The 15,311-nt window shown below is 42.1% G+C and overlaps 1 protein-coding gene across 1 annotated transcript in view; it reads left to right on the top strand.

The window, feature by feature from the left end:
- The window catches only part of RYR3 (ryanodine receptor 3), a 537,566-nt gene that overhangs the window by 400,958 nt on the left and 121,297 nt on the right, over positions 1-15,311 (top strand). Inside the window, exons 61-63 of the mRNA XM_019551798.1 lie at positions 8,438-8,487; positions 9,482-9,542; positions 12,113-12,351. Coding sequence (XP_019407343.1) covers positions 8,438-8,487; positions 9,482-9,542; positions 12,113-12,351 — 350 coding nt within the window. The remainder of the gene's footprint in view (positions 1-8,437; positions 8,488-9,481; positions 9,543-12,112; positions 12,352-15,311) is intronic.

Raw genomic sequence — 15,311 nt, 5'->3', positions numbered from 1 at the left:
TCCTGGGTCTAAGCAAACAAGGAGAAAGGAGAGAAGTTTGATTTCCGGGGCTGAGCAGCAGGAAGAAGAAGGAGAGGAGCCTGATGCGGGGCTGGCCGGGGCTGCGGGACCGGAGGCGGAGACTCGGGCCCTTACCCCGCTGCTTGGCCGTCTCGTAGTCGGCTTTGCAGACCAGGCGGCTGTCCTCCATGAGGTAGAACTCGTCGCCCGTGGCCAGCTGCCGCTTGCACACGATGCAGGAGAAGCAGTGCAGGTGGTACACGAAGTCCTGCGCCCGCCGCACCACCTGCGTCGGGGGGATGCCCTGCTGGCAGGCGGCGCATTTCGTCCCGAACCTCCTGGGGAGAAGCGGCAGGGTGGGGGGGCCGCCCGGGGCCGGGAGGCACCAGCCGCCCATGCTCAGAAATATTATTTGTGTTCAGAAAGGGTGTAGCTACACATGCCATTAGGGGGCAGCTTATTGCTCCACAGTTTATTGCTCCTCGGAACACATCTGTACATGTGCCCAGACATTACATTGACCCGGGTCGCAGCAATCCCAGCTGACGGGGCCCAGGGGTCCACCTGTCAGCCTGAGGCTGCTCTGACTGGGATCAATGTGCTGCAGAGGGGCTGACTGGGACACAAGGGTATTTCAGTGCAGGACTAGCCAGCAGGCAAGACCCAGCACTGATGCAACCTCGTGTTCCTGCCAGCTGGGTCAGTGTCTACACAGGTGCTGCTGCACACAAAAATATTCTGCAGCTGGATAGTACTAGTAAATATTTACAAGTACTACCTTGCTTTACAACCCTGCTGTGGAGCTTATTCATTTTGTGTGGCATAATAGGGATGCATGTGTAAATGCTGAGATGATTACTAGGCAGTTAATTAGTCAACTGCACAGTAAGCATCTCATGTAGATGCACCCAGTGAGTGGTATATTTTAGGAGGATAAGCTGTACTATGCATACATACCAAATTATTGAAATCCCGCTTGCACAGCAAAACTTAACATTGTCTGAGGAACTGACAATGGTAGCTTCATAATTAGTTAAAACTGAAGAACATTAATAACTTTTCAAGTGAATCTCCTTTGCTGTTCTTATAACAAAACTGCAAATGGGGATGATAATCATATGTTTAAAAAAATGTAAAAAATGCAAAATATCAACCTATTCATTTAACATTATTCCTTGATTCTGGTCTGTAGGCTTGCTTTATTTTTGTCCTTTATGACCAAATCCTGAGACACAGCAATGTCTGAATTTAAATGCACAGCAAGGACATAATTCTTTGTATCACTTTGCATGAGGCTTCAACTGCAAAAGTAAAATATTGATTTAAATGCTATATATTGCGGGGATAAAAGCACTGCCTTGCAATGTGGAGTATTTTTGTAAGAGAGAATGAGGCATGGCAGAAAGCAGCTGTCATAGACAGACTGAAGCAGAGGTGGTGTTAGGAGTATAAGAAGCTGAATTGAAAATGCTATTGTTTGATATGAACATTTTCTCAGTATAGACATGATATGAATCAAATTTTAGAAACAGAAAGACCTAAAACATGGCTGTTCAACTTCTTAGTGGCCGCATGCCATGGTGGGTGTGCTCCCGCCCCTCTAAAGGCATGCTCCTTCTGCCCTATCGCCAACACAACCCCTGTGGGCACTGCTCTCCTTCTGCTATCTCTGCTGAATTTCAAAGGTCTGCTGAACACAATGGAGGTGTTAGGATTTCACAAAAGTCACTTGAGTTGTATGTAAAATAATTTGGAGATGTTTTCCATAATTATAGTAGGTTTAGCACAACGTGTTTCTATGAAATGCATAAGCCTGGGTCATAGAGGAGCAAATGTAAAAGCCTCAGCAACTTGGAAGGAAGTTGTTTGGAGACACTGGAAATTGACAGGGGCGTAGATTGTATCCATGTTGGTCTAAGGACATATGCAGATAAGGTTGTTTGGGTAAATCCAATATATTTTATTAGACCCACTGAAATAGTTGGAAAAAATTCTTCTTTACAAGCTTTTGGGTACAAATGCCCTTTGTCAGGCTGAGGGAAGCATCTGCAGTTGGTGTGTGCTCTTCCTGGGTGGAATGAATAGTAAAGAAACTAGAAGCTGGTATGCATGCAAGACAGGCAGTCAGTGACTACAGACAAGTATTCAAATCATCCAGGACAACTCTCCCAGGTTTGCTTTTGTGAGAGAAAAACTGACCTGTACAGAACTTCAGATAGATAAGCAAAGAGCCTGCAGTATGAATGCTAGACTGCCAGGGATCCCTAAAGCACACAGATCAGAGAGCTTTGCAAACTTTTTTTTGTTTTTAAGTGAACGTAGGCAGGTATCAGGAAAGGTGGGGACGGTATCTGTTCCATGCACAAAGTAGTCCTCCAGCCTTTCCCCCCTCGTATGCTATGTTGGAGGATAGCTAGAGCTGGGCAGGGTGTGTGCTTCTGTGCTTCCCTGCACCCAAGTGATGCAGTGTGATTTGAAGCAGAGAACAAGCCAGGAGCAGAACACGCCAACTAAGTACTGGGTTTTTCCAGCCAAAAGCACTCTGGTGGCACGTTCTGCTCACTGCTTTGCTAAGACTGAAACACTGTCCTTCCCCAGTGGGAGGGGACATGAAAGAGAAGCAAAGGACACTAGGATTGTGGAGGTCAGCTCTGTGTCTGCTGCCTGTACAGAAGTTTTGTCACCTGAGAGAGATTCTCTGGGGACCCACTTCACTCAGGGTGTTCCCAAGTTATTTTTTCCCTGAGTGGCACTTCAACTCTGGGAGCAAAATTATGAACTTCTGTATGCTTGTGGTTTCTCCAGAGAGAGCAGGGACTCTCCCTGGAGATTCCGAATGTCTGTCTGAGTCCATTATTTCTAATATTTTGCTGCATAGTCAGAACAGAAATATATTGAATTTCTTCCTATGTAGTTGAAGCTGAAAATGTATATTTAATATGTTTTTGATTGTGGCCTGGAGATTTCTGTCTACATTATTGATTCCCCATTGTTTCTTTCTCATTGAGAATGTATTGCAGATTATTTTCTCCCCAATATTTGGACTGTATTTTTTCAAGCTGTATCCGATGTCCTTGTTTTCCAAGTTTCCAGTTTCTCTAGATTTATTTCCTTTATTCCATTGTCCCTACTAGTTTTTGCAACTTTCTTCCAGTTTAGTGTAAGCTACAAATATCATTGGTGTACTATTACCCACTTGATAAGGCAAGTAATTAAGATATTAATATATAAGATAGGATGGACAAAGCTGAGCTCTTAAACCATTTCTTTGTTCCTGGTCATGGATACAAACACACCTCCCAACCAGTCTGGCTTGAGGGAGATACCAATCCACTAATGGTTAGTGCTGACCTGGTGAAGGGGCACTTGGAGGGGTTCCACATATTTAAGTCAGCAGGCCACGATAATCTTTACCCAAGGGTACTAAAGGAATTGGCCAGTGTCATAGCAAAATCACTGATGCAATGAGCACCCCTGTTTGAGTACTCATGGCTCTCGGACAAGTCCCAGAAGATTGGAAAAGGGCCAACGTGGTCCCTATATTCAATAAAGGGAGGAAGGAGGACCCAGGTAATTATTGGCTGGTTAGCCTCACCTCTTTCCTTGGCAAGACCTTAGAAAAAATCATTAAAGATCACATTACAATAGCCAGCAGGCTCCCACAGATGTGCTCCTGGATAATTTTTTCTAGGATTTTCCCAGGGATAGAGGTAAGGCTGGCTGGTTTATAGTTCCTTCAGTCCTCCTTCTTCCCCTTCTTAATCTCCTGTTGAACACCTCCAAGGTAGGGGAAACTGCCACCTCCTTTGGAAGCCCATTCCATATTTTGGCAACCCTCACTGTAAAGTACTTCTTCCTGCTATCCAAGATAAATCTACTCCCTTTCAGTTTATGGCCGTTCTTTCTAGTATACCTGAGGGGTGCCCTGGTAAACAGAGTACCCCTTATTCCCTGTTGACCACCCCCCCCAAAGAGCTTGTAGACAGCCACAAGATCACCTCTCAGCCTTCTCTTGCGGAGGCTGAAGAGATTCAGGTCCCTCAATCTGTCTTCATAGAATCTTACCCGCAGGCCCTCAACTGTATGAGCAACCCTCGTCTGAACCTCTTCCAGGGTATGCACATCCCTCTTGAAATGTGGCGTCCAAAACTGGATGCAGTACTCCAGTTGCAGCCTCACCAGTGCTGCATGGAGGGGAAGTATCACCTCCCTAGACCTGCTCATAATGCACCTACTAATGCAAGACAGAGTGCAGTTAGCATTTGTGACAGGAGTATCGCTACCGAAGGCCTTCTATTGGTGACTCCGCCCTCCTGTTGGGGGGCAACCACCTGCTTACTCTCCTGCCATTCCTTGATCTTAATTGATTAAGTAATTGATGTAATTAGCAGGAAGCTGCCCATGTTATAGGCCCCAGTGCCACAGGGCACTATCTGTGGCTCCTTTTCCCTCCCTACACTGTAGCCCAAGCCTTGGAGATGATACTGACGTGATTTTGGCCCTCTCCTTGACTTCTCTGGGGCTCCTCACGGCCCCCCCTCGCTCTGCGGCTCCTTGCTCCTCATGGCCCTCTCTCCAGGGCTTCTTGCTGCCCCCTTGCTCTGGGGCTGGGGTCAGTGCACCCCTGAATGCTGTGCCCTCTCTGGCACCGGGGTCCCCACGCTACCATGGAGCCCCTATGAGGCCTGCTCCAACCCCTAATAGCTTCACCCAGTCCTCCAGTTGTAAACAACAAACACAAACACACAAAGTCCCTGGGCTATAACATAAAAAACTAAGCCATCCAGCCAAAACAACATTCAATCCCTACCTGGGGGGGGAATGCTCCAACCCCTAGCAGCAACCAGGGGCTGCTCTTGCAGGCAGGCTTCTCCCCTCTGTCTGCACTAGACGAGCTCCTCCTCCCTTGGCCACCAACGGGGAACTGCCCTCCTGGCCTCACTCCTGGGGTTTATATGTGCCATGCCCTGCCCCTTCCTGTCAGCTGACTCCCCAGCGGTTGTCCTAGCAACCAGCACCTGTGGCTCTGGCTGCCCTGGTAACAAGCAGCTGGGCTTCCCGGTTGTTACCGCTAGGGGTCTCTCCCAAGCTGTTTCTGCTCTCAGGTGCAGGGCACCTGAGTGCTCTGTGACAGCATTACTTATTACCGTCTCACATTGGCAACTCATGTTCATTTTTACATTGACTATGACTTGGAGATCCCTTTCCACTGCTGTGTTGCTTAGAAAGGTGCTTCCTAGTCTATAGGTGTATTTGGGGATTCTTTCTCCCCAGGTACAGCACTTTGCACTTATCTTTGTTAAATTGCATCCTATTCTGATCCGCCCACTTCCCAGTCTGTCCAAATCCACCTGAATTTGCTCCCTACCCTCTAGTGTGTTTACTATACCCTGTAGTCTGGTGTTGTCTATGAATTTGGACAGAGTGTTTTCTACACCCTCATTCAAATCACTGATGAAGATATTGAACAGTACTGGTCCAGGGACAAAGACTTGGGGGACATCCTGCTCACATCTCTCCAGGTAGAAACTGACCCATCCACCACCACTCTCTGGTGCACCCCATAAGCCAGTTTTCCACCCACCTGACTGTGAAAAAATCCACATCACAGCTACTTAGTTTACTTGTAAGAACTGGGTGTGACAGGAAGGCTTTTTAAAATCCAAGTAAATAACATCTACCTCTACTCTACTACCTCTATCCTTGGGAAAATCCTAGAAAAAATTATCCAGGAGCACATCTGAGGGAGCCTGCTGGCTATTGTAATGTGGAGGGGTAACCAACATGGGTTTCTAGCAGGCAGGTCCTGCCTGACTAACCTAGTTTCCTTTTACGACAAGGCCACCAAATGTTTAGATGCAGGAGTTGAGGTGTATGTTATCTATCTGGACTTCAAGAAGGCCTTTGACAAGGTATCCCATACCATCCTTATAAATAAAGTGAGGGGATTTGCCTTGTATGATTACATGGTAGAATGGGTAGCAAATTGGCTCAAGGGTCGCACTCAAAGTGTGGTAATGGATGGGTCAGTGTCAACCTGGAAAGATGTGGGCAGTGGAGTCCCTCAGGGCTCAGTTCTGGGGTCGGTGTTGTTCAACATCTTCATCAGTGATCTGGATGAGGGGTTGGGAAGCACCCTGTCCAAATTCACAGACCACACAAAATTATAGGGCGCAGCTAAAACCCTGGAGAGGAGGAACCAGATCCAGGCTGACCTAGACAGGCTGGGGAAGTGGGCAGAGAGCAACAGGATGCAATTCAATAAGTGCAAGGTGCTGCATCTAGGGAGGAAGAACTGTCATCATACCTACATGCTGGGGGGGCAACCTTCTCTAGCTCCACTGAGGAAGAAAAAGATCTTGGAGTCACTGTTGACTCCAGGATAAACATGAGTAGCCAATGTGATGAAGCAGTTGGCAGAGCCAATTGCACCTTGTCATGCATCCGTAGATGCTTCACAAACAGGTCAAGGGAAGTGATTCTCCCCCTCTATGAGGCACTGGTCAGACCGCAGCTGGAGTACTGTGTCCAGTTCTGGACGCCGCAGTTCAAGCGGGATGCAGACAACCTGGAGAGAGTCCAAAGGAGGCTCACTCGCCTTATTGGAGGCCTGCAGGGAAGGCTGTACAAGAAAAGGCTAAGGGACCTTAATCTGTTCAGCCTCTCCAAGAGAAGGCTGAGAGGGGACCTTGTGGCGGCGTACAATTTCATAAGGGGAGAGCAACGTGAATTAGGTGACGATCTGTTCACCAGGGCACCCCCTGGAATGACAAGGAACAATGGCCATAAAGCCATTCTCAGAGAGAAGGTTTAGGCTGGACATTAGGAGAAAGTTCTTCACGGTCAGGGTTGCCAGAATCTGGAGTGGGCTTCCAAGGGAGGTGGTGCTCGCCCCATCCTTGGGGGTCTTAAAGAGGAAACTGGACAGGCACCTGGCTGGGATCACATGACCCCAGGGTTGGTGACACTTTTCTTGTCTGCTAGGGGCAGGGGTCAGACTAGATGGCCCACTGAGGTCCTTTCCACCTCTATAAATATATTAGACAAGCACCTGCCTGGGGTTACTTGACCCCAGCACTCTTTCCTGCCCAGAGCAGGGGGTTGGACTCTGATCTAGTAGGTCCCTTCTGACCCTAGAAATCTATGAAATCTATATTAATATTAAATAAAATTGGACCCCTGATTGACCCAGCTCATAAGCTTCCTCCAGTTTATCCAATTTGTCTATACTTCCTTCTAATTTGCTACTGTTAATTAGTGAATGTGAATTAATTTACCTTAATTGATCAATTAATGACATTCCTTGCTTTAATTAATATCCATTAATTCTGAAGTACAATTAAGTGCCTGTCTCTGCTCTTAATATAATATATAGGAACATAATGGTAGGATGGTTCAGTCATTAGATTGCTAGTCTGATATTTAGGAGACTAGAATTCTGTTCTGTGCTTTACAACAGACTTTCCATGTCAGTTTAAAGACACACAGGGTGAGATTTTTCAGAGGTAGTTCAGGGTCTAAACATGGAAATTGGTGCTAAAACATGTAAGTCGAGAATGCTTGTAAATCCCAGTAGGCATTTATTGTGTATCTTTAAGCACCTTTGTGCCTTTGAAATCCTGGCCCTTATTTTCTATCTCTCTTTTGTTCTCCAAGTGTAAAATGGTGATGATAGTATATCCCATGTCAGCATGAGCGTGTTAAGGATAGTGAGATATTTAAGTATGTTAATGGGAAGCTATATAAATGCCTTCTCCACGCATACTGCATTTCCTCTAGTCACTTCTAGTTTGTAAATCTAAAACAAATGGAAGGCAACCCTGCTTGGCGAGGTTTGTTCTTTAGAAAACTATGGTAATTGGTACCACTACCTTTAGATGTATGTTTGACCCCCATCCTGCATATTTGTTTAATTATTTTTCTATGGATACGTTTGATTTATGAGGCAGTAGATGCCAAAAACACTCTTCTTTCCTCTTAACATTTCCAGGTTAATTTTACCTTTCAGGGAGAATTAGATGCAAAAAAAAAAAATTATATAAGTAATACATTCTTGAAACATTTTCAGTTATCTTAAGGTTGTTAATGTGTTTATCTCTGAATGTCAAAAAACAGTAAAATGTTATTCAGCTTTGAAAAAAATTATAAGCAATAGAGAATGAGTCAACCCTATAAAATAACAATTGCTGCAAAGTATTGAAATCAGAGGAAATGTCATCTTTTAGTCATTTATAGGTGCTTTCAGAATGTGAAAATATTCAAGATCTCACTTCTCAGTACACTTATCTAATTGTTTGTTCTTATGATTTAAAATATACCTTGAGGGAACTATTTCTTCCATATCTTGCATTCTCGCTGTTCTTTCTGTCTGATATCCTAAATAAACCTTTAATCTCTGTGTCTCTTCCTGCCCTTTTGCATTTTTTTTCTGCTTTAGCCTATTCTGCAAACTTGCTGCCCTTGTTAGACATAGGATTTCACTTTTTGGTAAGTTATTAAGAAAGACATTGCTAATGTTATGAATATAGAGAGACATTATACATTTCTAGATTTTTTTTTTTTTTTGCCCTGCCTAGATTACAGTCATGAGAAAAATGGTCTGTGGCAGAAAATAAGTGTGATTTATGAGTTCATTGTTTTAAACTTTTCACAGTATGTGTATGCTACATGTGTACAAAATTCTACCCTCTGATACGTGTTCCATGTTTGGTAAAGTCAATGGGAACAATAAATACGCACCTGAAATTCAAATTTGAAAAAATATGTGAACTGTTATACTGTAGCAGGTAATTAGCAACTCTTAGAGTGGGGGTTGACTTCCAGGTTCTATTTGAATCTCCTTTTTTTCAGTTTATCCGGACTTTCACTAAAAAAAATTGCTGAAAACCTTAATGTGTAGCGTCACCCAAAGTTTATTTCATAGACATTAGGGCTGCAAGGGACCTCAGAAGATTGAGTCTAGCTCCCAAAACTGAATCGGTCCAGGTCAGAACATGTATAGAAATGGGCCTGAGAGACAAAATTTATATATAAATCATGCTCTAAGTTCTCCACAAAGTGACTAGAATTTTTAATACTATCTCACCTTTGTTTAGCACCTATGAAAACATCATCTCCAATGACTAGACTGTCCTCTTTTTTTTTTTTTTTTAGCATCTTGTTTACTACTCTCTGCATCCATAAAGTTTTAAACAAAAAGAATGGGAACTGGAAAAGAGCAAACAAAATGAAGGAGAAAAAAATGGTACATTGTGAAACAGAGAATGCTCCCGGCTCATTTTATGCAATCTGAAAGAGACACATGGAGATAAAGTGGGGGAAAATATAATCCTTAACTTCTAAAAGACTTCAGAGCAGGGGGCATTTGATTCCAATTACACATCAGTTACATAGATATACAATTATAACATAATGCGTATGTTTGTATATTTTTATTGTAAATGTTTTCTGTCACAATATTTCCTTTTTTTTTTAATAACAGGAAGTGATGCAACAACAGTGGTTAGCTGCCTGCATATATTAGCTCAGTCACTGGATACACGGTAAGTTTAGGAAATTTTTACTTTATTTCCATGCTAGTTACAATATATACAGTTGTCATGGAGCTCTTCAAAGAACACTTTTGCAGTTGGATTGGTATTTCTGAAAACTTACATTTTTCATCCACCCTAATGATGTTGATTCTAAAGAGTAGTTAGTGGCCTGTGAATTCTAAGGTACATATTTGCTAGTGTAGTTGGGAACACCGCTTGAAAATCTGAGGGAAGAAGCTGTAACTTCAGAATTTCAATTAGTCATACCCATAAAAGCTTAGGCAGGTTTAAAAGAATTCTAGATATGTATTGAGTAAGATTTTAAACTGTCTATTAGCATACTAAAGTAAGTAAAATGTAACTCAGTCTGACCTGTTATCATAAACCACATCACACTCAAAACTAGACATATTTTTTAGACTACAACTTACCCATGAAGGCATAGATAAGGGGCTGAAATATCTTTTATATAAGCTAATAAATACATGTTAATATAAGCTAGGATTCACACACTACTGTTTCTATTTTTATAGGCCTCCTATTAGTTCTAGCACCCCTTGCATCATTTTCATGCTATCTATATTTTCAGTGCCCCTGGGAGACTTTACACTTAGAATGGGAACTGGATTGACATGATTAACCAGTTAATCACATTTTAAGTAGTAAATTGGTCACAGATTAATGCAATTAGTTGCATGATAAAACAAGAAAAAAGCCACAAAGTTATTACAGAAAATGTGTGTGATAACTTTGTGGCTGGTTCCCATCACACCTTAAATTGTACATGTGACCAGGCTGATCAGGGCTCCCAGCCTTGGGAGCACATGTGAGCTCTTGACTCAGATATACTGCATAGTTGGAAACCCCATCAGCAGACTGGCTTCCTAGTTGCTGGTGTGGGGAAAGCCCAGGATCTTAACAAATCTTAATCCTGGGCTCTCCTGGTACCAGCAATATGGTGTGATGGGGATCTAATCCCTGCCATGCATGTGTAGCATTGTTGTTGGGATTGTGCATCAGATCCCATAGTGCCTTTAACTGCCAGGGGTCCAGGACTTTTCACTCCAAAGGCAACAAACCTGTTAAAAAGTTTAATTGTACCATTTGTGGCATTGAAAATATAGGGAATCCAAGTCCAACTATAATGTAGGGGAAACACTTATTTCTGGAGATATAATTTTTTAGATGAAGCTTAAAAAGAACAACCTGGATATTTTATTAAAAATAATTTTATTAGTTACCATTTTTCTTGTTCTGCCTTACTCCCATACTTCAGGCTGAACATTAGGAAAAACTTCTTTACAACTAGGGTGTCCAGACTGTGGAACAAGCTCCCCCCAGAGGTGATGTAATCATCTACCCTAGAGGTCTTCAGGAGAAGACTGGACAGTCACCTGGCTGAGGTCATCTGACCCCAGATGTCTTTCCTGTTCATGCAGGGGGCTGGACCCAGTTATCCTTCGGGGCTCCTTCCAGCCCTATGATTCTATGATTCATGTTATTTACTGTTAAATAACTATCATTGCATGATGGAAGAGACTAAGTACATTTCTTACTTACCATACAAGCATATAGCAAAGATTAATTAGCAAAACACTTTAATTCAAAAATAAAAACATTATAGAAATTCAGAATGTTATAGCAACATTGAAAAGCGCTTTTTAAAGAAGGTGTTCATTAACTTTAGAAACCCTGACTGAAAATCATGTACAAAAATTTTTCTTAAACTATTTTTATTAAATTTTTATGTTTTTTATTCCCCCCCAATTTCAAGTGATCTAGTGTGGTCTAGTGGAAAGAGCACTGGGCTGGAAAGATAACATTGCCAGATCTGTGACTCATCTACTGTGCTAATTTAATTGATGTTTGCTGTAATTGTCTTGCATCATGGAAACAGCGTGCAGAATAGATCAGCAGCAACTTAAAGACAGAGGCCATGGACTAATACAGTGCTGACTTTGTGGTCTGTCCCTTTTAGTTGAGGACATTTTGATTAGAGGCACAAATGGAATCCAAACTAAACGCTTAATTGTTTCATAATTGTCTACTGCTGCAAAATCATTTAAGTTGTTGACATGCCCAATATACTGATTCAAGTAATTGTCCTTCAGTTCACAGTTTAGAAGTTCTTCAGTATATATTTTGGAAACTCCAGAGTCTAATTAGAGATAGATACAAGTAACCAACAAGTCAGGGCCAGATTATATCCCACCAATTAGGTGTGTAAGTGGATTTACATGCATCACTGCAATTCTATTCCACTCTGCTCAAGTCCCTGAAAAACTGTTAATATAAAATTGGGTGGATCCTCCTCCTCCTCCTTACATGTTTTTTGTGACTCACTTTTAAGGGTTAGGTGATAGTGTGCTACCAAAGTACATGCATTAATAGATTTTTCAGGGACTTGAACGAAGTGAAATAGAATAGCAGTTAAGCATCTAAGTCCACTTATCCGCCTAACAGATAGAATAGAATTTGTCTTCTAAATATCTCTGTTTATGAAATATATATTGGCAATTGATGGAGTATTGAATTAAAGCTTTTTTTGTTTTGTTTTTCTTCCTCATATTATTTTGTAGAACTGTCATGAAATCAGGCTCTGAGCTGGTTAAAGCTGGACTACGGGCATTCTTTGAAAATGCAGCTGAAGATTTGGAAAAGACTTCAGAAAACCTTAAACTTGGAAAATTTACTCATTCTCGAACACAAATTAAAGGTGTCTCACAGAATATCAACTATACTACAGTAGCCCTGTTACCAATACTGACATCCATGTTTGAACATATTGCTCAGCATCACTTTGGTGTTGATTTACTTTGTAAGTCCTCCCTTTTTCCATTTATTTTCAGTAGTTAATTCTGTTGTAACAACATGTACTATTTTATTAGTGAATGCATGAATGCATTGAGCCAAATTTGCTTCTTAATTTTCTGGTACGGGGTAGAATAACTATGGCCTATGGAACCTATTTATCTGGCCTGTGGAGACAGAGGGCTTGACTCAGACAGGGGTGAAGCAGCAGTAGCACTGCAGGGAGGAGCAGTAGCTTTGGCTCTAGTTCCAGGTCCAGTAAGGGTGGCAGAGACCCAGATGGAAGAAACCTATGCTCAGAGCTGAGCCTATTAAAGTACCCCCCTCCACTCCAGAATCTTGCTGATCCCAATCTAGTATGTTTCCAGCATCAAACCTGGAATTACTTCTATGGGAATTCTTTCTTTCTATTGGCTTTTCTTTCATTTTAAGAAGTTTTCCTGGGATGTGTACAGTGTCGCAGAAGTCAGTGAACACTGTATCCATTTAGCTTTCTGAGAACAGCATTCATTAATCTAGAGTGTGAGAATTTCCTTTATGCCTTATATAAAATTAAAAGGGATAGAAATTTTCATTGCATTCTTTTATGTTGTTGGAATAAAATGTGTCAATGCTCTTTGGCCAAGAATATGGTGCTGTTTTACCCTTTTGTGGCTGGGGGACGGGGCGCGGAGGGGAGAATCTAGAAAATGAAACTTCAATGGCTTAAATTTTTAAAAATTAAAATGTTTTGAAGATGAAAATAGGAATTTTCATCTTTATTTTAAAAGTGCTGTTAGCAAGGAAAAGTAATTCTATTCATTGTAAAGGATTGATTTGAGGTTCAGTAATGGCATATTTACTCAAATATAAGTCCAGGTTTACCCCCACCCCAGTCAGCATGGGGGAAAAATCTTTCACCTTACATTCACATACAAGGAAACCTTATCAAATAAATTGTCTGTCATTAAACTGCTGCCAAATGCAGCTTTTGCTTAGTAATGGAAACCAACTATTAAGTTGATTAAATGCAGCTAACATTGAGCATGACTACAAAAAACTTTTTTCCAATATTGGGCAAACAAGGATAGGTTATTGCAGCCTGTTATAATAAGATATATGGTAATTCCCATTGCACTCAGCCCCCCTCACCACTGATGCTTTTTCAAGTCATGGTGAGCCACTACACTGAATATATTTAGACTTCCTCTTCACTCCCACAGCCGAGGTGTGCCTTTTCCCCCTATTTCCAATGATGTCTGTTTCTCCACGAGCCTCAAATGCCTTGCAAATGTCACCAAATGGGGACCCAAACAGTTCTTCTAGAATTCCTCTGCCACCCCCTCTCTCTGCCTGTCACATACGATTAATGTGGCCCCACCCTCCATGAAAACCTGGTTTCAGTCATGGGGTGGAGTCAAATTAGCATATTGATCCTTTGTGGGTGGTATCTGGAGTACACACTCTGGGCAGGCTAACTGCTGTGGGTTTCCCCCATGTACAAAGCTCAACTGCACATTTTTGTTTTTAATGGTGGACTGCATATGTGTTTACCCCTGGCTTTCTTCTTGGCCTTTTGGTTAAAAGAAAGCAAGAATAGGAAGCAACAGAACACCAGGGCCGCTGGACCTGGGGCTTAAACATAGGATCCCTGCCATGGATTTGGGGAGTATCTGAATCCCCAGACTTATGGGTCTGGGAGGGAGGATACTTGCCCAGTGGTAAAGCCATACAGATTTGAAAAATTGAGCTCTGCTCAGTTGAAAATTGGAACTTGACTGTTGGGCTTTGTGGTACAGAATTTATAATTGATTTGGACCTTGAGACAGAATAAAAACAAAATGCTATATATATGTGGGTAGAAAATAAAAAAGATCTCCTTAAAACTGTGTTTATGGATTACCTATGCAAAAACTTGCATGGGTTTTAAAAAAGGTAAAATGGATCAATTCTGAATGAACGAAGTCTATGGATATCCATAATAATTTGCAAATTACTATGATCATGTTTATTTCAGTGTCAGGTTTTCAAATTTGCTCGTCACTTCCATATGCTCGAGGGGGAGCAGGGTCTAACAATAACGAGGAGCAGGAGGGGCTGCAGGGGAATGAAGTTGGAGGGGCAGAGGACAAAGGGGCTATCTGACTTGCTCACATTTATTTTACCTGTTGTAGCAGTAGGAGGGTTCAAAATCAAAGCAAATGTCCAATAATTATATTCTATACCTGGAAAATTTGAACAAATTTATAAATTTTCCATATATAAGTACTAAGTATTGGGGGTTGTCTTATATTCAAGGCCATCTCTCCCTAAATCCACAAGGCTTTGAGTTAGTATCCTACAACTGATGCAGGTGGACTGCTGTGCTTTAACTTGAAATTGATAATCAAAATTTTGATTAATTGAAATATTTTGATAAATGCTAATGTTTAATTGTCTTTTAAGTGTTGGTGTCTGCAAAGAATGCTAGATATGCATCAGCAAAATTAAAATAAATAAATAATATATGTTTCCAATATTGCCAGGCTAGAAATTAGGGCTGTGCAAAGCTTCAGTTGCTGATTCAATTCAGTGGAGATTCGGCCCAATGCAGTGGCCAAATCTCCAAATCCATATCAAATTGAGAGACCTTTTAATCTCTCTGAATCAAATCAGAACTCTTTGAATCAATTCATAAAGATTCAGTGATTCAAACATAGAAACAGCTTTAAATGTTTTTCTGCATACCTGTAGGTACCAGGTGGCTGGTCAATGTTGCATTGTTGGAGTGGATGGAGCATCCCACAAGACCACAGGGGGTGCTCCCCAGCATGTGTGGCAGCAGACCTGAAAGTGGACCAGAAGCACTTCTGGGTCTGCCAGGGAGCATAGGGGGCACACAGAGTCCACCCGCAGCTGATCACTGAGCTGGGGATGGGTGCGGGGGCCCTCCCATGCATTCTCCAGTGGAAGTACTTCCAGTCCACTTCCAAGTTCGCCGCCAAGCAT

The sequence above is a fragment of the Crocodylus porosus genome, unplaced genomic scaffold (assembly GCF_001723895.1).
Source record: "Crocodylus porosus isolate Cpor-Errol unplaced genomic scaffold, CroPor_comp1, whole genome shotgun sequence".
Classification (NCBI taxonomy): domain Eukaryota; kingdom Metazoa; phylum Chordata; order Crocodylia; family Crocodylidae; genus Crocodylus; species Crocodylus porosus.
The sequence above is the reverse complement of the archived record's forward strand: the minus strand, read 5'-3'. Positions and strand labels throughout refer to the sequence as shown.